This window comes from Pongo pygmaeus, chromosome 1, assembly GCF_028885625.2.
Source record: "Pongo pygmaeus isolate AG05252 chromosome 1, NHGRI_mPonPyg2-v2.0_pri, whole genome shotgun sequence".
Lineage (NCBI taxonomy): Eukaryota > Metazoa > Chordata > Mammalia > Primates > Hominidae > Pongo > Pongo pygmaeus.
Genome location: NC_072373.2, coordinates 121,700,472 through 121,723,582, shown reverse-complemented (window position 1 = coordinate 121,723,582; position 23,111 = coordinate 121,700,472). Strand labels below are relative to the sequence as shown.

Here is a 23,111-nt window from a genome sequence, read left to right as displayed (position 1 = left end):
ATACCATGGGGAGGGGGGGGGAAATTCATTGCAGTCCTCATTGCAGTTCACATTCAGATGTGCCGATAGCCTCGCTGACAAGAATTCAGTTCACTCTTAATGTTCTTATTCTAAGTTTGGCTCTACCACAAACCACTTGTTGGTGTAAGTTACTAAACCCCTCTTAGCTTCAGAGAGTATCCACCACATGGGGATAAATAACAGTGCCTGCCTCATGGTGTTGGACAATTAGATGAGATAATGCATGGAAGGTTTTAGTAACTGCCTTGTATGTTTCCACAGAAGCAGTGATAATCATTACAGTAAAAAACAGTTAACATCTATTGGGCACTTGTTACAAGCCAGTCACATTAATTAATTCAGCTAGCCCTCACAAGAACCCTAGGAGGTAGGTTCTTTTATTTGGTCTATTTTAGAGATGAGGAAGCTAAAGAACAGACAGATAGACAAGTTTAGTCACTTTCTGAGAGTCACTCAGTTGGTAAGTGGTGAAGTAATGTTACCTGCTATTATTAGTAATGGCACTTAACAAGTATTTTTGGTTTTTAATGACAGTCAGTGCTGGCTATGTTTTGTTTTTTTTTTTAATTTGTAGATGTTTGAAAAGGTAGTAAAGAAAGTGTCACCATTTTCATCCCATTGATGAATTTAATCTATGTCTATTTATGTATGCCTATTAGGTATGACTTCCTGTGTCCATTTCTAGTGCTGTATATAAAGGAACTAGCCTACGGCATCCTCAATCAAGCCAAAGCCTGGAAGGGAGACAGATAAGGAAAAAAAACTGCAAAACAGCAAGAAATGCTACATTCCACCAGAAACTGTGGCACAAAGCAGCATGTGCTCAGCCACACCTGGGAGAAAAGTCAGGGAAGACAATATAAAGATGACTCGAACTGAATCTTCAAGTAGACAAATGAAAAAGGGAACTTCAAGCAGACAAAAAGGTACATGCAATGGCACAGAGACATTTAACAGCATAGTCTTTTCAAGAAACTGCAAAAAGGTCAGGAGTACAGAGTGGAGAAGAGCTTTGAGAGATGAAGCAGGACAAGACCATGGGCTCTTGCATACTAAGGAGGTTGGATTTTATCCCATGGTCCATCGGGAACCACTAAAGTTATAAGGAGGTTGTCTGATCACCTGCCCTAGTAGCTCAGATCAAACCCTAGGCATCCTTAGTCGCTCTCCATCACACCCAATGTTCATCCACATGTTTCTATCTCTACTTTGAAAATATATCTCACATCAAATGAAGGGAATAACGGCATACATGCATGCAAACGGGAAAGATCCAAGAGAGAACTGATGATGCAGAAGAGCATGGGGGTAAGAGTGAAGGAGAAACTGGCCTTGGCCAGGGGCACTGTTAACTCACTCATAGTGCAGGAGAGAAGGCATCATCTACGAGCACAGATGCAGGAAGGTGGGAGCCCGAGGAAGCTCTCCTCCAATTTTGTCTTTTCTCTCAGTGGAATAGGAAGTAAGATTACGAGTTGAGAGAAAGAACGGAGAAACGGGTGATGAAGTTAAGTTGAAGGAAAGAAGAAAAGGTAGTACAGAGTGATCTGGAGAGTCAAAAAGTAAATGGTCTCGGGCAGTTCTCAAACTTTTTTTTCCTCAGGACCCCTTTCCACTCTTAAAACGTGACTGAGAATCCTCAGCAGCTTTTGTTTAGGGTTTCATAGCTATTAATGTTTAACATACTAGAATTCTAAACTGATAAGCCTTTGAAACATACATAAGCATATATTCTACAGTCAGCCACAGCAACGGCATGGGCACTATCACACAGCCTTTGGAAAACTCCTCTATATACACATTAGAAAATGAGAATGAAGGCAAATAATCTATTATTATTAGATTTTAAATAAACCATAAAGAGAGTTTTGAAATTGTGGGACCCCTAAAAGCATTTCAGGGACTGCCAGTAGTTCCAGACCATACTTTGAGAACATTAAAGAAATATAATCAGATGACTGGACGGCCCAAGGTGCCCACCTGAGGTTAGGGATCATGAACTTAAAGTGACAGCAGTCAGCACGGTGCGGGTTTTCCTCCATTACATTCAGCAGCTCAGTTGTAGGCAGGGAATAAGTAACAAGTTGAATTTTACCAGGGTTTTGTTTATCCAAACAAGCAGGACAAATTGAGGGAAGTCAGGGAATTATAATGGCTATAGTATTTAAGCTAAGTAGGAAGGAAATGAAAACTGAATCAGGCAGTTAAGAGGTGGTAGAAGCAATGAGTTCAAAGGATTGTTGGGTTTTAGGTATTAGTAGAACAAACCTGAAAAAAAGGGGTATTAAGAGAGTGGGATGCATGAAACTGAGAAGAGAGAGGGTAACTGGTAATAACTTCCAACTCAGAGTCCAAGACAGAATGTGTTCCCTTTCTCACTAAAATATGCCCCTTCTTTATGACACTTCTGTCACCTGATGCTGAAACCTGGGTCTCAACCTAGATACTTTCCACTCTTTCTCTGTATCTAAAAGGTTGCAAAGTCCCATCCATCCCAACTCATAATTATCACTTTAATCTTTTTTGTTCCTCTCTATCCCTCTATTTGCCTCCTTTCTCTGGCCTTATCTTGTGTTGAATGACTTCAGTACCAGTCCTGCTCACGCCTAGTTTTGTCCCATCCAATCCACCCCCCTCTATTGTGAGTGAACTTTCTACAATGATCGGACTTCATACCTATGGAGCAACTGTAACTATAGAGGCAGAGGTGTAAAACAGGCAGACTGAGGCTGTCAGTATGAATTTGGGATCCAGCAAGGTAGGTAACACCACAGATGTCATGAGATGCTACAGGGAAGCGAATATGAAATCAAAACACAACTAAAGAGAAAACTCTAAAACCTTTAAGACATGTTTCAATAAAGAGAAGCCAGCAAACAAACAAACAAACAAAAACTGATAAGGAATAATAAGAGGTACAAGAGAACCAGGAGAATACGGTGTGGTGAGAGTAAAGGGAAGAGAGAGTTTTAGGAGAAGGGGATGATCAGTAAACCAATTGCCACAGAGGATTTGAGAAAAATAATAAAAACAATCCACTGTATTTGAATATTAGAAAATATATGGTGATCTATACTAGATCAACCCCATCTGTATTGCAAACATGGTATAATTTTCTCCATCTTAAAAAAAAAAAAAAAGACACGATCTCATTTCCTCACTCTGGCAAGCCATGGGATTGTACCTCACCAAGAGGGTTTCAGTACTTCAGTGCCTTACCCCAGGCTCTGCTTTCCAGATAACCTAGGTTAAGCCACCAATCACACAGACAGAACAAGTGCTTAAGATGCATAAAGATGCCACAACTACTTTACATGAAAAGATCCTGATTGGTATTGAGTTTAAAATTATGCTGGCAGATTATTCAAGAAAATAACCTAACAAATGGCAAAGAGGTTAATGACTTCTGAGAAGACTAAGGATGACATTATTCTGAATAAACTGACTAAAAATGTTACTAGGCACACCATTCTTTTTGGGAAATAACAGTTCTTCCTCCTTCCCTTTTGTATAACCCAAAAATCTGTAAGTCACACCACCTTGTATGGAAGGAGGGAGTGTGTAGACATGTATTTGGAATGCATGCTCCAATGCTAAAACTAAATCATAGTTTTTTAAAACAATGTATGGTTGTGTACAGCAGAAACTATTTAACTTTTTATTTAAAATAATAACAGCAGCATCAAAACTCAGCTTAGAAGGAAATCTCACAGGCAATAGTGATGAATTATTTTAGGAATGCTGCATCACCAACACTAGATGTTCAAAGCACAACACTGTATGAAAACACATGGCAATCAATGACTCTAAGTTCAAGTGGTATTCACAATAGTCACAATCTGAACAAAAAGAAGATTTTAAAACACTTTAAATTTTACTTATATTTTCTTTATCATTATACTTTAAGTTCTGGGATACATGTGCAGCACGTGCAGGTTTGTTACATAGGTATACATGTGCCATGGTGGTTTGCTGCACCCATCAACCCGTCATCTACGTTAGGTATTTCTCCTAATGTTATCCCTCCCCTTGCCCTCCAACCCCTGACAGGCCCCGGTGTGTGATGTTTCCCTCCCTATGCCCATATGTTCTCATTCTTCACATATAGATATATCTTTTCACATACATACACATATACACAAGAGTACCATATGAGAAAATCTGTCCATCTAAAGAGCTCTTCTAATAGGTATAAAATAAGAATTGTGTCATAAGAAAATAAACTATATCCAGGCCGGGCACAGTGGCTTACAGCTGTAATCCCAGTACTTTTGGGAGGCCAAGGCGGCCTGATGACCTGAGGTCAGGAGTTTGAGACCAGATTGGCCAACAAGGTAAAACCCCCGTCTCTACTAAAATACAAAAATTAGCCAGGCGTGGTGGCACACACCTGCAATCCTAGCTACCTGGGAGGCTAAGGCAGGAGAATTGCTTGAACCCAGGAGGCAGAGTTTGCAGTGAGCCAAGATCTCCCCACTGCACTCCAGCCTGGGTGACGGAGCAAGACTCTGTCTAAAAAATTAATTAATTAATTAATTAATTAACCCATACATTGATTTCTTTTCCCCTAGTAGCCACTATCCCATTTTTCTGTTCTCTTTGCAGCAAAATTACTCCCTAAAGAGATGGCTATACTTGCTGTCTCAACCCTCTCCTATTATCAGGTGTTTGCCCACCACATCACCAAAACTGTTTTTGTCAAGGTCACCAAGGAACCTTATATTGTTTAAATCTTCTATCCTCAGTCCTTATTTCACTTGATCAGCAGCATTTGACATGTCATCACTCCTCCCAAAAATACTCTGTTCACTTGGTTTCCCTCCTACCTCACGGCCATTGCCTCTCAACTCCTTCACAGGTTCTCCCCATCTCTCTGCCCTCAAGAACAGGCATGCTCCAATGGCTCACTCAGACTTTTTCTTCTTTCTTCACTACTCCCTGCGTGGTATCACCCAGTCTCATGATTTTAAATGCCATCCTCACCTTGATGACTCCAAACTTTATACCCACATCTCCAACTCCTCCAACTTGCTCGGCGTACCCATCTAGATGTCTACTAGGCATTTCAATCATAACTAGCTCCAGATATTCCTTCCCCTCTCCCCACATACACCCCAACACCATACGTCCTCTAGTCCTCTCCATTTCAGTAAATGGGAACTTCATCATCCAGTTTCTCAGGTCAAAAATTCTGGAGACATACTTGACTTCTCTCTTCTCATATCCCTAATCTAGTCCATCAATAAACTCCTGCTGGCTCCATCTTCAGAATATATTCAGAGCCTACTCTTTCCACCATCTGCCCTGCTATTGCTTTGGTAAAAGCCGCCATCATCTCTTGCCTGAACGATGTATTAGCCTGGCCACTTCTATCCTTGCTGCTCTCCAGTCTGTTCTCAATGCTGTAGCCAAAGTAACTGTAGGAAAGGTAAATCAGGGCTGGGCGTGGCAGCTCATGCCTGTAATCCTAACACTTTGGGAGGCCAAGGCGGGTGGACTGCCTGAGCTCAGGAGTTGGAGACCACTCTAGGCAACATGGTGAAACCCCCTCTCTATTAAAATACAAAAAAGTAGCCAGGAGTAGTGGCACGTGCCTGTAGTCCCAGCTACTCTGGAGGCTCAGGAACGAGAAACTCTTGAGCCTGGGAGGCGGAGGTTGCAGTGAGCTGAGATCAGGCCACTGCACGCCAACTTGGGCTACACAGTAAGATTCCATCTCAAAAAAAAAAAAGACAAGAAAAAAAGGTAAATCAGGCCATGTCACTCCTCTCCTCATCCCTCTGTTGACCTCTCATTTCACTCAAAGTGAAATCCAAAGTCCTTAAAGTGGCCCACAAGTCCTAAAAATCGAGCTTCCATTTTCTCTCTGACTTCACGTTTCCCACTCTTTCCCATACTCACTCTCCTCCAGCCACACTGACCCTGCTGGTCCTCCAGTATGCCTGCCACTTAATGACCTCAGGAGCTTTGCACTTGGTATTCCCTCCACCAGGAATATTCTTTTTTCCAAACATTGACATTCCTGTGTTCCCTACTCGCTTCAGGTCCCACCTAATTGTCACTCCCTTGGAGAGGACTTTCTTGACTACCTTCTATAAAATTGTATTACATTTCTCTCTAGTTCCTAACTCAGCTTCAATGGGTTCATAGCACATTATATATAAATATATAAATAATTATATATAATAAATTATATGTAAAAATATAAATATATAAATAAATTATACAGTCATTTATTTATGGTTCAACTCTACTAAAACCCAAACCCCTTTAGGGCAGGGACTTTGTTGAGTTTGTCCAAGACAGTGTCTAAAACAGTGCCTGGAACATAGTAGGAACAAGTAAATATTCATTGAAGGAATCCTTGAAGTCTGAACTATTCATTTGGACAATTCAGAGTTTACATATACTGTCCATAGTGGCCACTAAACTCACTGAATGTATTACCCCTACTATAAAGCATAGTATAAAGCAAAATTTTACGTTTCAAACTAAGACTAAGGTACTGTCATTCATGATAGATCTAGGGGTGGTTATAGGCATTCACGAAGATCTTCTTAACCACTAAAAGTGACATCAAGCCAATCACTCACGCCCTTCCACAGGCACACCCCGCCCCCCGCCCCAACCCCAGCATGTGCCGCCCACCCAGTACAGCTATCACCAGTAGGCTCTTCTCTTCCAGAATCATTCACATGCTTTGTGTCCTGGCTAGAATACTGTTTCAGATGAAAAATAAATCTCAAATATAGACACTAAAATCTAACGTATACAGACGCCAGATTTCTTAGATATTCACTGGCCAACTGCATTTTATTTAACTGTATTATATAATAAGAAGAACATGTTAAATGTATAACTAAATGTGATTAATGTTTACCTCTTTAACCCATCATAAATAAAAACAAAAGCTAAATCAGCATGAAAAAATATACTTATTTTTGAACTGAAGATCATCCTCTTACCAAGATGGCAAGATCAAAAACAAACTGATGTCAACAGCCAGAAAGAACAATAAGTAAGAAAACTGGGATCCCATCCATGCTTTTATTTTGAAAGATAATCAACTAACTTATTAAGATTCCAAGATTCAAACCTATAATTGAGCAGTCATTATTTGCAGTTATTTATTTTTTTAAATGCAAACAAGGCAGAAGGCTAACAGAGAATAGAAAGGCATCCCACTCACTGGAATAAACACTCATTTTAAAAGGCTAGTCATTTTATAGCCTCTTTCAGGAAAGCTAAACAGGCTACAAACAAAACATCAATAAATTAAAATTTCTTTTGTCAACATCTGCTCTTTACAGTCTCAGTATGTCACAGAAGTCTGAAGTGACAGCTTCCAGTTATTTCTCAGCTTAGGAGATCATGTGCTATAAAAAATAGTCTATGTCAAATTAATATCTTCAACAGAATCTAAGTAGACGGAACGACTCTCAGACATACCAAAAAGCCACAAGTACTAGTAATGACATCTCTAACTCCAGGGGAATACATTCTGATGGGACATGACAGGGTTGTACCAGGTTAATAGTTTATTCACTACAGCTAGAACCTTTCCCAAGAAAGATATGAGTAGTTAGAGGCAAAATGTTTGGGGTTATCAGCCCAAAGGAACCGGTAGGCCTCTACAATTGTTTTAAAATTTCTATTGGAACCTATTACTCTTAATATAACAATAGCAGAAAAAATGTTTTTCATATTTTTCTAATAGTAAACATTTATTAAGTACATGTGCTAGGCACTATAAGCATGTTAAATATGTCAAGTTGTTTCATAAAATCATTTCATAAGTCTCATTAAAGGATTTAATGACAACCTGCATGATACAAACTCATCGGCCTAGCATCCACTTGTTCAGCAGCCTTGCCTCTCTGCAATGAAGCCAAGAACCAAGAGGAAAGCAAAAACAGACATCACCAGGTTCAGGTACTAGCCTTCTAGGATTCACATTTGAGGGAAGCACCCTCTCATAGGACATTACAGGAGAAACTGTTCTTAATTTGGAACCAGAAACCTCAAGGTTGAACAGACTTAAGAACTCAAAAGTGCAACAGCACAAAGAAGGTCATTAGCTGTCCTACTTACCCTATTATAACCCAGTGATTTATCATCTGATAGCATAGTGTAATAATTCCTTTAGGGCAAGTATCCTGGTGTGCTCATTTTGCTACCCCCACTAGGGAACAGAACTCTTAGAGCATTGTATGTACTCAATTTTCATTAATGATGCTTATAATGACAATCTTTGGTCATCAGAAAGATTAAATTACATCTAACATAAGAGGAGAAGAGTGAAACACATTCAAAACGATTCTCATCCATTGTTAGCATTCAAATAAAGGCTTCGAGGTTTAAAAAGGTCTTCAGCTGTCCAGAAAACGTGATTATTGAAAACAACTGCTGAGAGTTCCAGGAAACAAGTTCCACGAAATGTGCACAGTACTGTACTCCCTACTGGCGGACCAAGGCATCCTGACCCACGCTGCCTCCTGAGGCTACAGGCAAAGTGGAAAATGGGGATGTGTGAGAGTAGCTAACTGCAGCTCCCACCATAATAGAAAAGTCTGCCAAATCCCTCAAAGGAATATCCAGAGTTCAGACAACTCTGAAGGGGTACCCAGAGGTAGCAATCACCATGCAGGTTTATAGGGGTATAAAATAATTTATCTCACTTTTAAATACGTATGGCTCTCCCCACTTCCATGCCTGTTCTTTCTTAGGAACTGCCCACCAGCAGGTTGAAGGCAAACAGGCAAGGAATGCAGAATCTGAAGTGCTAGGGACCCTGATGAAACACTGACACCAAGAATCAGAGATGACTGTGTGTGCTCTAACTTTAAATACATACTTATTAAATCATATAAAGTCCGTTCCTTCTTAAAAGGCGCTGCTCTGGTTGCTAAGAAGCTGAGGCTCTGCGTCATAGAGGATTAGTGCTGAAATGTTTCATGGAGAGGGCTCTGTCCTCTCCCTTTTAAGTTGAAAGCAGTTTGGTTTTTTGTTTTGTTTTAACATTCTGAAAGAGAAAGAGGCTCTGAACCGAGTTTGACATCCTTCTGTACAAAAATTTTCCGACAGGACAAATAAACTACTCTTCCACTGAACTGTGACTTTTGAGCTGACTCTAGGGTGCACCCAACCTTCCAGAGGTGTCTGGCTTAACCCTCAAAGAGGCAGCTCCAGCCCCAGGAGCCGAGCGGCACCACAGCACCTGAGCAGGGCACTGCAGGAAGGAAAGCGGAATCTCTAGTGAAACTTCTCATTTCCTGTCTCTGCTGAGAGAGGCTGGACTCGCTCCTTCTCACATGGTTTAGGAAGAGCTGTAAACGGGAGCTTGCCGGCTGGCCACCAGCTCAGGGGCCCTGGGGGCGGCCTCTGGGTTCTGCTCCCTGTTCTTCCCTTTGACCAGTGTCACTCCTGGACAGATAACGGGACCAAACGCCCTTCACTTCCTCGAGTCCTCATTTATGTCATGGTTCCTCTTTCAGGAAAACATGAGTACAAGACGCAAAGCAAAAGAAGAAACTAAGGGCAAATTACCCCATCACCTCGTTTCGTCCCTCCCCTTCGTTATTATAGAAGAGCTTGATCAAATTCCCTTTGTCGCGCCACACACACGCAGAGTAGGTGAAGGGCACCCTAAGACAACTTATTTCTTTCCCGCCTCACAGAAAGCCTTTACGAAATCCTCACACCATCTCCGGACGCAAGGCTTTCGCATTCAGCTTGAGGAGCTAAACCATTTCAAGCTAAGGTAGGAAACGCCAAAGTGGTGCCGAAGTGGTCCCAAAGCAGAAGGCTGGGAGGCAGGACAAGCTCAGCGCACCTAGACGTTTGCATTTACACAAAGAAATTAGCCGCATGATTAATGGGAGCTGCCGGCTGGAGGCGGGGCGCCCGCGCCGGCCTCCTCACCTGGGACATCTGTGGCCTCAGGTTGATCTCCTTCAGGTTGATGGAGTGCGCCCGGAGGTTGTTAAGCAGCTGGCAGAGCAGGACTCCATCGCGGAGGGTCTGCGCCAGGTCGAACACCTGAGCCGAGTCCCAAGTCACCCGGTGGTTGGCGGGCAGCACCTTGCAATGGATGAGCCACTGCGCGCACTGCTTCCACGGCTCCATGCCCGACGGCTCCGGGACGCGGCTGGGCCGGGGCGGGCGGCAAGGATGCGGCCGCCGCGGCCGCCGCCGCCGCCGCCGCGGTTCCTCCGCGCCCCGCCGACGCCAATAGCCGCCGGCCCTTTCCCCGCGCGGGATCGAAGCAGCAGGAGCAGCGGCTGGCGGGTCGCGGACGCCGCGCTGGGCTCGGCTCCGGTCCGGGCTCGGCTCCGGTCCCGGCCCGGGTGCGCCGCGACCCGGCCGCCGCTGCAGCGAGTCCCGCGCGCTCTCCGTGCGCCCCGGCCGGCTCGGCAGCGGCTGCCGCACACAGGCTTCCGACTCCAGCGCCCGGCCCGCCACTGAGCATGCCCAGCGCGCCGGCCGGTCTCGCTGCGGTCCGCGAGTCCCCAGACGCGCGGGTGGGAGTGCGCCGGCGGCCGGGGCTGGGGTCGGTAGCCGAGGGCGGGGCGCGGGGGAGGGGCCGGCGGAGGGGGGCGGCGGCTACAAAGGGGATCCCGTGCCCCCGCCTGCAGCCTTACGGGGCTCACGCAGCCCCCGGCGTCCTGGGGTCTTCTCTCGGGGCGGCTTCCCGGCTTTGCGGGGAGTGTGGCTGAATACTGTAATACGATGGGGTCCCCCAGGACCCCCTAAACAACAAATGCTCAAAGGAGCGACGGATTAATTGGGGCACCCAGACTCCCCAGAGCAATGAAAAAAGTGCCCAGAGCATCAGTAGAGCACGGCGCTGAAAGTTTTAGAGATCGTCGCCCCCTCGCCCCTTGCAGCTCTATCCCCTCCATTCTCTATAGCTGATTCCTCAGCCTATTCCTCCTAGTTGCCCCTAGTGGTGTTTTGGCACCCTAAAAGTGAGTGAGAGTGCGTGTGTGGAGACGCCTGCGGAAACCGCCCCGATCCCTGAGCCTATTTCCTCGCGAGGTGATTTCCACTTGGAGCTGGTTTCCCCCTGCACTGTCAGGCTCGGAACTGTTCGCCGTTGCTGTTCTGGCCCTTTTGCTGACCCCGCAAAAACCTGCTTGAGAAAGGCCTGTGCCACGGTGCTAGACTGCGCATGCGTCGGCGACTGGCGGCCAGGTTCGAGAGCAAAGCGCGTTAGCCCTGGGCAGCTCCTGCCGGGCTGTTCTGGGATCCTTAGTGAAAGTTGGAACTTGACTCCAGAACTTTTGCGCAGTGCACAAGCAGTGCATTCGTGTTTCTTAAGTAAATCTTTTGGAGACTCTAAACCCTACCCCTTTTACTCCCACTGCACACTGCCCCTCAAAACCACAATTAATGTTTAAATTATTTGTGGCAAGATATTGCCAAGTTGAATTCTTGCTGTTCGATAGGAATGTGGTCCTTCGTCACCCTTTTGAGATGCATTCACTTAAAATTAGAAAATGGGCCGGGCGCGGTGGCTCACGCCTGTAATCCCAGCACTTTGGGAGGCCGAGGCGGGCGGATCACGAGGTCAGGAGATCGAGACCATCCTGGCTAACACGGTGAAAACCCGTCTCTACTAAAAATACAAAACCTTAGCCGGGCGTGGTGGCACGCGCCTGTAGTCCCAGCTGCTCGGGAGGCTGAGGTAGGAGACTCGCTTGAACCCGTGAGGCGGAGGTTGCAGTGAGCTGAGATCCAGCCACTGCACTCCAGCCTGGACGACAGAGCCAGACTCTGTCTCACAAAAAAAAAAAAAAAAAAAAAAAGATGGGAGTTTGGATAATTTAATTGTATCATATTTCTGTAGCCCAAATTTTTTATTATGAACCATACTTTATAAGCAGGCCAAAATATTATTTTTAAAAGAATGATCTGTTCAGGACAGTGATTGCGTCCTTTTTCGTTTGGCTGTGACAAGGATAGCACACTGTGTACACTCAGCGCTGAACAATAAATCAGCCTGAGGATTTCCTTTCCTTACACGCATCCTTCCCTAGCAATTTCCTCTTGTGTTCAATGCGGATTCCATCAATAGCACGACGTTTCCTAGGCCATAATTTTGGCAAATAAATCATACTAAATTCTACATACCTTTAGAAGCAAAATCCAACACATTTGAATCGCCATTTAACACAGTCTTTCATAAAGAGAAATTAGAAAGAAATTTCATTAAACGGGTCAAAATTTAAACTAAAACTATGAATTTTGTTTCAGGTAGCATCAGATCACCTTTGGATGTTGGAGAATATTTCCAAAATCCAGATTATATACACTATCCCAGGACACAAATCTGGATTTAGAGCCCGAGCTGTACTGCTTTCTAGCAACATAACCTTGGATAAATTCTCTACGCTTCAGTTTCCATAGATATGAAATAAGAAATTTTTTTTTGTTTGTTTGTTTGTTTGTTTGTTTTTTGAGGCGGGGGGACGGAGGCTCGCTCTGTCGCCCAGGCTGGAGTGCAGTGGCGCGATCTCGGCTCACTGCAAGCTCCACCTCCCGGGTTCACGCCATTCTCCTGCCTCAGCCTCCCAAGTAGCTGGGACTAAAGGCGCTGGCCACCACGCCCGCCTAATTTTTTTTGTATTTTTAGTAGAGACAGGGTTTCACCATGTTAGCCAGAATGGTCTAGATCTGCTGACCTCGTGATCTGCCTGCCTCGGCCTCCCAAAATGCTGGGATTACAGGCGTTAGCCACCGTGCCTGGCCATAAGTAATTTCTAACTAATAGGGTTGTTGTCAGGATCAAATGGTACAATGTCTTGCTATTCAAAATGCAGCCTGTGGACAGCAGCATCATCCTTGAACTTGTCAGCACTGTAGACGTTTGGCCGCTACTCTCACACTGAATGAACCAGAACCTGAATTTTAAGATCTCCATATCCTATGTATTTCCATCAAAAGCCAAGAAGCACTGATACAATGCATAGAATGTGTGGTGCCTGATAATTAGAGCTCAATAAATATTACCCAATAGTAGCCACTTTTCATTCACAAGTGGCAACAACGACCAAATATTCTATTTCACTTCTCTGTATATAATATAATATATGACTTCAAAACATAATGCTTCTCAAATATAGTAAACCACAGAGTTGATAGAAAGGCAACAGGAAAATATATGGAAGGCCTAGAAGGGAAGGAGGTTAGTGGAGACACGGGATTCTTCACGTAAACAAGGAGCTAAGTGCCATAGGTGACTCATGTGAAAGACACTTAAGTGTGAGAAAATGGTGCAATAAAAATGCAATGGGCTTCTCAGCTGAGTTATCCTTACTAAAGGAAAAAATTACAGTCTTTTCCCTTTACAATTTTTTTTTTTTTTTTTTTTTTTTTTTTTTTGAGACAGAGTCTCCTTCTGTCACCCAGGCTGGAGTGCAGTAGATCTCGACTCACTTCAACATCCGCCTCCCGGGTTCAAGCTATTCTCCTGCCTCAGCCTCCTGAGTAGCTGGGACTACAGGCACAAACCACCACACCTGGTTAATTTTTGTGGGGCTTTCTGGGGCCCAGCCCTTGTCCCAACAAACCACTGACCTCGGCCTCCAGGCCCGCCCTGGATGGTCATCAGAGCAGTAGGTGAGAGCAGGAGGCAGAGGCTGGGGAGGACAAGGGAGAGGGAGTGGGGTCCAGTGCAGGGAACAGGGCTCTGTCACCCAGGCTGGAGTGCAGTGGCATGTTCTCCACTCACTGCAACCTCCACCTGCTGGGTTCAAGCGATTCTCCTGCCTCAGCCTCCCGAGTAGCTGGGACTACAGGCATGCACCATCACACCGGGCTAATTTTTGAATTTTAATAAAGATGGGGTTTCACCATGTTGGCCAGCCTGGTCTCGAACTCCTGAACTCAAGTGATCTGCCCCCCTCGGTCTCTGAAAATGCAGGGATTACAGGTGTGAGCCATCGCACTGACCTCCCTTTGCAACCTTAAAGGAAATGTTCCACCTAGTGAAGGCAAGTTGGGAAATAGGGACCAACTCATCAGTGGCAACTCCTTGCTAATCCTGGTACCTAGTGTTCTTGCAGTGTGCAAGAAGGCCTTTCTTGCATATCTGACGTGGGACTTCAGAACCCCTCCTATGGTCCTACTGCCCTTGAGTCCTTCATAGCCCCAGTAGTACATCCACACTCTTACCATTTGCTGAATGCCCACTATGTGTCAAGCACTCTTCTGGGCACTTTACATGCACTGTCTGCAAGTGAGAAGATGCTCTCCCACCCATTTTAATGAAGAAGCTGGAGATCAACAGAGTTAAGCATCTTGCTCTTCATTAAGAAACTCAATAAAAGGATGAGCTTGTGTCTCCACATCTGCACCCCTTCTGTTCAGAGCTGTGGCTCACCATTAAAATAATTGCCGTATCAAGCTTAATTACTGGTTTAAACATTGTTGTCCCTGCTAGACTGAAACACCTTGAAGGCAAGGGTGGTAACTCATTCATCTTCAAATTCCCAGAACCAACCTTGGTGCCTGTCACATGACAAACAATAAATATTAGTTTGGTGAGTAAATAAATGAATAAGCTATGTTAACCCTCTTGCTCTCCCTCCATCCCTCTCTGCCTTTCTATCCTGTCTTTCTGGTGGTGAAAAGATCAGGAAGGATTTGCCAGCATTACTTGTACCAGGCAAAAGAGTCACATGAAAAAAGATCTTTTTTTTTTTTTTTTTGAGCCAGAGTCTTACTCTTGTCACCCAGGCTGGAGTGCAATGGTGCGATCTTGGCTCACTGCAACCTCCACCTCCCAGGTTCAAGCGATTCTCCTGCCTCGGCCTCCCGAGTAGCTGGGATTACAGGCACCCACCACCATGCCTGGCTAATTTTTGTATTTTTAGTAGAGACAGGGTTTCTCTATGTTGGCCAGGCTGGTCTCGAACTCTTGACCTCAGGTGATCCGCCAACCTCAGTCTCCCAAAATGCTGGGATTACAGGCGTGAGCCACCGCGCCTGGCCATGCTTTTTTTGTGTGTGTCTCGCTAGTCTTTCTGTGCCCTCCAAGATGAGCAGGCTGCCCTCTGTTTCTCTTTTGTATCACAGTGTTGTTTGGATCTTGCTTCAGCCCTACACTGTATAAAAACGGGAAATGGAATAAGTGGCATCCTGAGCTGCAGGAAAGACAGGGATAGCAGATGATGGATATCACATGCTAGGTCCCTTGCCATGTTCAAAATTATATCCTACATCGTAGGATGTTCTACATCAGGCCAAATGTACCAAAAAACTGAAGTAAAGGATCTGAAAGCCACATTAATTCATTGTCTGCTCCATCTGTATTGTCACTCCAGTCCTTACTGACTTTTTTTCTTATTACTCTTCCAACTCTTAATTTTTTTTTTTTTTTTTTTTTTTGAGACGGGGTCTCACTCTGTTGCCCAGGCTGGAGTGCAGTGGCACAATCTCAGCTCACTGCAACCTCCACCTCCCGGGTTCAAGTGATTTCTCCTGCCTCAGCTTCCCCAGTAGCCGGGATTATGGGCACACACCTGGCTAATTTTTGTATTTTTAGTAGAGACAGGGTTTTACCATATTGGTCAGGCTGGTCTTGAACTCCTGACCTCAGTTGATCCACCCTCCCTGGCCTCCCAAAGTGCTGGGATTAGAGGTGTGAGCCACCGCACCCGGCCTTTGTCTTTATTCCTCATTGTATTTCTTTTTTTATGTTATAAGAGAAGTAAATCACGGATGGTACATAACCTATTGAAGATAAATCAGTTTCTGAAAGAATTGAAGATGCAGAAATACAAATATTGTAAACTGTAAACTGAAATCCAGACTGTTTGCTGGATTAATTTCCTTCAACTACAATCAAATGTAGTTTGGTTTCACATAAACATTAGGGATATGGGCTTTACACTTCTGGTAATTTGATACTGTCTTTAAAGTAAATACCAGAAAAACACTGGGGAGATAGAATTACGGTAGAGTAAGATTTCTATAATAACTGTTCCTTTAATAAAAGTGCCCAAATCAGTGTGAATTTAAAGATTTTGGAATTAGGTACAAATGAGCAGGGTCTTGTTAGGATCACAGGATTTCTTTTCTCTTCTGACATGTTCAAGTCCTTGATTATAATAATAAAAGTAACAAAAACAATGACAATAACCTATACTCTAAATGGCGATTACCATCTAACAGAAGAAATTTACTTGAGATAATTTTTTTTTCCTTTGTCCACTTTTTTTTTTTCCTTTATAATTATTATTATTATTATACTTTAGACTCTATGGTACATGTGCGCAACGTGCAGGTAAGTTACATATGTATACATGTGCCATGCTGGTGCGCTGCACCCACCAACTCGTCATCTAGCATTAGGTATATCTCCCAATGCTATCCCTCCCCCCTCCCCCCACCCCACAACAGTCCCCGAAGTGTGATGTTCCCCTTCCTGTGTCCATGTGTTCTCATTGTTCAATTCCCACCTATGAGTGAGGATATGCGGTGTTTGGTTTTTTGTTCTTGCGATAGTTTACTGAGAATGATGATTTCCAATTTCATCCATGTCCCTACAAAGGACATGAACTCATCATTTTTTAGGGATGCATAGTATTCCATGGTGTATATGTGCCACATTTTCTTAATCCAGTCTGTCATTGTTGGACATTTGGGTTGGTTCCAAGTCTTTGCTATTGTGAATAATGCTGCAATAAACATATGTGTGCATGTGTCTTTATAGCAGCATGATTTATAGTCCTTTGGGTATATACCCAGTAATGGGATGGCTGGGTCAAATGGAATTTCTAGTTCTAGATCCCTGAGGAATCGCCACACTGACTTCCACAATGGTTGAACTAGTTTACAGTCCCACCAACAGTGTAAAAGTGTTCCTATTTCTCCACATCCTCTCCAGCACCTGTTGTTTCCTGACTTTTTAATGATTGCCATTCTAACTGGTGTGAGATGGTATCTCATTGTGGTTTTGATTTGCATTTCTCTGATGGCCAGTGATGGTGAGCATTTTTTCATGTGTTTTTTGGCTGCATAAATGTCTTCTTTTGAGAAGTGTCTGTTCATGTCCTTTGCCCACTTTTTGATGGGGTTGTTTGTTTTTTTCTTGTAAATTTGTTGGAGTTCATTGTAGATTCTGGATATTAGCCCTTTGTCAGATGAGTAGGTTGCGAAAATTTTCTCCCATTTTGTAGGTTGCCTGTTCACTCTGATGGTAGTTTCTTTTGCTGTGCAGAAGCTCTTTAGTTTAATTAGATCCCATTTGTCAACTTTGGCTTTTGTTGCCATTGCTTTTGGTGTTTTAGACATGAAGTCCTTGCCCATGCCTATGTCCTGAATGGTAATGCCTAGGTTTTCTTCTAGGGTTTTTATGGTTTTAGGTCTAACATTTAAGTCTTTAATCCATCTTGAATTGATTTTTGTATAAGGTGTAAGGAAGGGATCCAGTTTCAGCTTTCTACATATGGCTAGCCAGTTTTCCCAGCACCATTTATTAAATAGGGAATCCTTTCCCCATTTCTTGTTTTTGTCAGGTTTGTCAAAGATCAGATACTTGTAGATATGTGGTATTATTTCTGACGGCTCTGTTCTGTTCCATTGATCTATATCTCTGTTTTGGTACCAGTACCATGCTGTTTTGGATACTGTAGCCTTGTAGTATAGTTTGAAGTCAGGTAGTGTGATGCCTCCAGGTTTGTTCTTTTGGCTTAGGATTCACTTGGCGATGCGGGCTCTTTTTTGGTTCCATATGAACTTTAAAGTAGTTTTTTTCCAATTCTGTGAAGAAAGTCATTGGTAACTTGATGGGGATGGCATTGAATCTGTAAATTACCTTGGGCAGGATGGCCATTTTCATGATATTGATTCTTCCTACCCATGAGCATGGAATGTTCTTCCATTTGTTTGTATCCTCTTTTATTTCCTTGAGCAGTGGTTTGTAGTTCTCCTTGAAGAGGTCCTTCACATCCCTTGTAAGTTTCCTGTCTGTTAGAAGGAAAACTAACAGAAAGGACATCCACACCAAAAACCCATCTGTACATCACCATCATCAAAGACCAAAAGTAGATAAAACCACAAAGATGGGGAAAAAACAGAGCAGAAAAACTGGAAACTCTAAAAAGCAGAGTACCTCTCCTCCTCCAAAGGAACGCAGTTCCTCACCAGCAACGGAACAAAGCTGGATGGAGAATGACTTTGACGAGCTGAGAGAAGAAGGCTTCAGACGATCAAATTACTCCGAGCTACGGGAGGATATTCAAACCAAAGGCAAAGAAGTTGAAAACTTTGAAAAAAATTTAGAAGAATGTATAACTAGAATAACCAATACAGAGAAGTGCTTAAAGGAGCTGATGGAGCTGAAAACCAAGGCTCGAGAACTACGTGAAGAATGCAGAAGCCTCAGGAGCCGATGCGATCAAATGGAAGAAAGGGTATCAGCCCTGGAAGATGAAATGAATGAAATGAAGCGAGAAGGGAAGTTTACAGAAAAAAGAATAAAAAGAAATGAGCAAAGCCTCCAAGAAATGTGGGACTATGTGAAAAGACCAAATCTACGTCTGATTGGTGTACCTGAAAGTGACGGGGAGAATGGAAACAAGTTGGAAAACACTCTGCAGGATATTATCCAGGAGAACTTCCCCAATCTAGCAAGGCAGGCCAACATTCATATTCAGGAAATACAGAGAACGCCACAAAGATACTCCTCGAGAAGAGCAACTCCAAGACACATAATTGTCAGATTCACTAAAGTTGAAATGAAGGAAAAAATGTTAAGGACAGCCAGAGAGAAAGGTCAGGTTACCATCAAAGGGAAGCCCATCAGACTAACAGCAGATCTCTCGGCAGAAACCCTACAAGCCAGAAGAGAGTGGGGGCCAATATTCAACATTCTTAAAGAAAAGAATTTTCAACCCAGAATTTCATATCCAGCCAAACTAAGCTTCATAAGTGAAGGAGAAATAAAATACTTTACAGACAAGCAAATGCTGAGAGATTTTGTCACCACCAGGCCTGCCCTAAAAGAGCTCCTGAAGGAAGCACTAAACATGGAAAGGCACAACGGGTACCAGCCACTGCAAAATCATACCAAAATGTAAAGACCATCGAGACTAGGAAGAGACTGCATCAACTAACGAGCAAAATAACCAGCTAACATCATAATGACAGGATCAAATTCATACATAACAATATTAACTTTAAATGTAAATGGACTAAATGCTCCAATTAAAAGACACAGACTGGCAAATTGGATAAAGACTCAAGACCCATTGGTGTGCTGTATTCAGGAAACCCATCTCACGTGCAGAGACACACATAGGCTCAAAATAAAAGGATGGAGGAAGATCTACCAAGCAAATGGAAAACAAAAAAAGGCAGGGGTTGCAATCCTAGTCTCTGATAAAACAGACTTTAAACCAACAAAGATCAAAAGAGACAAAGAAGGCCATTACATAATGGTAAAGGGATTAATTCAACAAGAAGAGCTAACTATCCTAAATATATATGCACCCAATACAGGAGCACCCAGATTCATACTTGAGATAATTTATGACACAAAAAGCTTCCAATTCAGGAGGCTGAGGATGGTGGATCACCTGAAGTCAGGAGTTCAAGACCAGCCTGACCAACATGGTGAAAACCTGCCTCTACTGAAAATACAAAAAATTAGCCGGGCATGGTGGCAGGCGCCTGTAGTCCCAGCTACTCGGGAGGCTGAGGCAGGAGAATCACTTGAACCCAGGAGGTGGAGGTTGCAGTGAGCCGAGATTGTGCCATAGCACTCCAGCCTGGGCAACAAGAGCAAAACTCTGTCAAAAAAAAAAAAAAAAAAGGCTTCCAAAGAAGCAGCTTTAAAAGGAGGCTTAGAACATGACTGTAAGTCTGTGTGTTACAAGGGATGGATTAATAAAAGACCGATTAACCAATGTCCAAATAAACGAAATAATGAAATAAACGGAAATACAAGCCTTCTTCCCACTCTGTGAGTATATACCCCCTCCCCAACACACACAGAAAATGAGGCTCCAAAGATTTACCTCACTGAGTTAATTGCACCTCAGCTGGGTCTTTTCAAAGTCTGGTTCACATTAAACATTCTGCAGCTCTCAAGCCATGATTAGACATTAGTCCATTTTCAGAACATTAGTGGTGATACACATATATGTTATGTTTTAAAGATAACTAAGGAGGTTAAACTTACAGGGAAAAGCTAAATAGCTCTGTGTATTCCTATCAACAACTAAGGACCTTAATCTAATTTGTAGAATATTTAAATCCATTAGCATGTTGGTATAAACAAATTGCCAGGGAGAAAGCTCTTTATACAGAGATTGTGAATTTTAAAATCCAATGCAAAGAAACTTTTGTGGGAAGTCCTTGATGTCCCATTTTCCATATAATCCTGTGTATATCACAATCGTTTTACTAAGTTCTTTGCAGAATAATTATCTCTTTACGCGTCTGAGACCCCAACTACCACCATCCTCCTTTCACCTCAACCCTGATTATCTTTGAGGTCCTTGGAAACAGAGATTGTACCTTATTCATGTCATTACTCCAATGCCTGGCACTTAGTAGAGGATGGATGGATAACTGGATGGATGAAGAGGTGGGTGGATGAATAAATGAGATGAAGAGGGATGTAAACCGTGTCATTATAGTAGTGATGAGAGAGGAGAAAATTTCACTTACCATTTTGGCATGTCACTCAGATTTATTCCTGCCACCAACAATGTCCTTGGAAAAATAAAGCGATACAGAAGGACAGATTGGGTTTACCCATGTAGAGAATGCAGGAGTACTAGAAAGCACCCCGCCTCCATCCACATTCAAAACCAAAAAAAAAAGTCCTTGATTTATGTTTAACAATTAAAATCCATTACAGAACAATTAGAAACTCTCCCTGGAAAATGCAATATATTTAAATTCATACCTCATGCCTCAGATCAGATAACAACAGCAGCAGCAGCTATTTGTTGACTATATTATGAGCACTGACAACTAGCTATTGAGCTACCTACTTCATATGTATGGTTTTATTTGATTCTCATAACCTCTCTGAGGTGTTACTATTATTGACCTCATTTTGTAGATGAGGAAACCGACTCTAAGCAAGCTCAACTATCTTTCCTAAATTCAAATAGCAAATAAGTAGCAAAGCTAGCATTGGACCCAGAACATCCTGATGCCAAGATTCGCACATTTAACCATGATGTCATTCTGCCTTTCTGGAGATTTAAGACAGAGGGATCCCTAAGAGCAGATGCCAACAAGATGGCTTTATACACAGCCAAACTTTAAATGTTCCACACCCTGCAGAAAGTCATTAACAAAACATAGTTTTACATTTTATTTACATAAGTGAAATTTCCCCTCATTGCTATTAAAATAGCAAGAAAAGAATCAAGATTTGTTTGGTAAAGCAATTTTAATTTATTTTTAATTCTTAAAATGTTCAGGTTTTAAATGTTTCTAGATTTCTTTAAGCATTCCATTTACTCTTTTCTAATGTAACCATTTTGTTTTATTTTGCTGTGTTTTGTTTCATTTTGTTTCAGACTGATGTAAGGTTGTGAAATGCTGTACTTTAGAAAACCTGTGGGTATCTTTTTTGATCATCAGAATCATAACAGTGCAGGAGTGATTCAAAAAAAGCTTGACCAGCTTTTCTGGGAATGGACAGGACAAAGCTAAAAAGCACTAAAATGGAAACCTAATGTGCCATATTAATCTCACACACATGCACACACAGACACTTACACAATTATATATTTTTGCAGACTGCTCAATTTTGCAATCTTGGCATTAGGTTACCTGTAAAATCATAAACTGGTTTCTATTGCACACACAAATGGAAAAAGGAAGACTCACTGGCCACACCAACAGTGCTCATCTGGTCAGGATGAAAACACAGTAGCTTTTTCTGCTTCATTGTTTGTTTTGACACTGGCTACAATATTTCATCTGTTCTTTCAGAAATTTCCTGGATTTAGGGAATAACTCATATGTTCAGCTAGCTTTGTTTCTCCTTTTGCTGACATTTCTCGGGAGCTAATTTCTTAGGCTATTTAAATCAGAATATACCATTGGGGTGTAAGAAAGAAAGAGATAAGTCTAAAGAGGATATCTCTGAGAGAACAATAATCATTCAGATTATTTTAAAGAGAGAATAGGATGAAATTGGTAGGCCTGAAGAAAATAGGAAAATTTACATATATATATATATGTAAATATCCAATCTGCCCTAACCTATAAAATCTGATTTACCTACCTCATTTAATAAATATTAATTTTGCACTTTCTAAAGAACAAAAACTCTCCTCTAAATTTTGTGTGGGGTTATAGAGTGAAAGTAAAACAGTGTCCCTAAACCAAATCCCTGTGAAAATGTATTTAACACTTAAAGATGAGAGTAGGAAAGATAGCACAAAGTAGGCACTCTAGATCTTTCTATGTGGGAGTGTTTAGTGTCAACTTCTTATGGCACTTGAAATGACAAAACTTATGAACCAGCACTGAGCTGGAGGGATTGCTGGACAGGCAGAACACAGAAGGTCCACTGTAGTCTTAGAAGGGCATCTAGCTAAATGAAAACTCTCATCTTCTAGAATCCTAATATGTCCACATTCTTGTTCCTTTCATTCTGTCTACTTAATCACTCTAAGTGCCAGGAACAAGGAATAATTTCTGGGGTGGCTCCAGGCACAAAAATGCTAACAGTGATGCAATTTGATGAATCAAAATGAGTTGAAGGCGTTAGTTGAAAACTCTAAAATGTTCTAAGGAACTCAAACAACTCAATAACAAGAAAACAAATACCAATTTTCAAATGAGCCAAGGATTTACATAGGCATTTCTCCAAAGAGAACATATAAATGACCAACAGGGATATGAAAGAAATGCTCAATACACTAATTGCCAAGGAAATGGAATTAAAACCACCTGTTAGAATGGCTATTATAAAAAAGACAAAAGATAAGTGTTGGTGAGGATGTGGTAAAAAGGGAACCCTGGTAGATTATTGGTGGGTATATAAATTAGCACAGCCATTATGGAAAATGGTGTGGAGGTTCCTCAAAAATTTAAAAATAGAACTACCATAT

At 42.5% G+C, this 23,111-nt stretch overlaps 1 protein-coding gene and 1 long non-coding RNA gene across 2 annotated transcripts in view; one reads left to right on the top strand and one right to left on the bottom strand.

The window, feature by feature from the left end:
* The window catches only part of VAV3 (vav guanine nucleotide exchange factor 3), a 399,285-nt gene extending 388,802 nt beyond the window's left edge, over positions 1-10,483 (bottom strand). Inside the window, exon 1 of the mRNA XM_054494867.1 lies at positions 9,943-10,483. Within this exon, the coding sequence (XP_054350842.1) occupies positions 9,943-10,146 (204 nt within the window). The 5' untranslated portion in view covers positions 10,147-10,483. The remainder of the gene's footprint in view (positions 1-9,942) is intronic.
* LOC129040403 (uncharacterized) overlaps positions 9,720-23,111 on the top strand; it is a 33,213-nt gene continuing 19,821 nt past the window's right edge. Inside the window, exon 1 of the long non-coding RNA XR_008503612.1 lies at positions 9,720-9,781. This is a non-coding gene — a long non-coding RNA (uncharacterized LOC129040403). The remainder of the gene's footprint in view (positions 9,782-23,111) is intronic.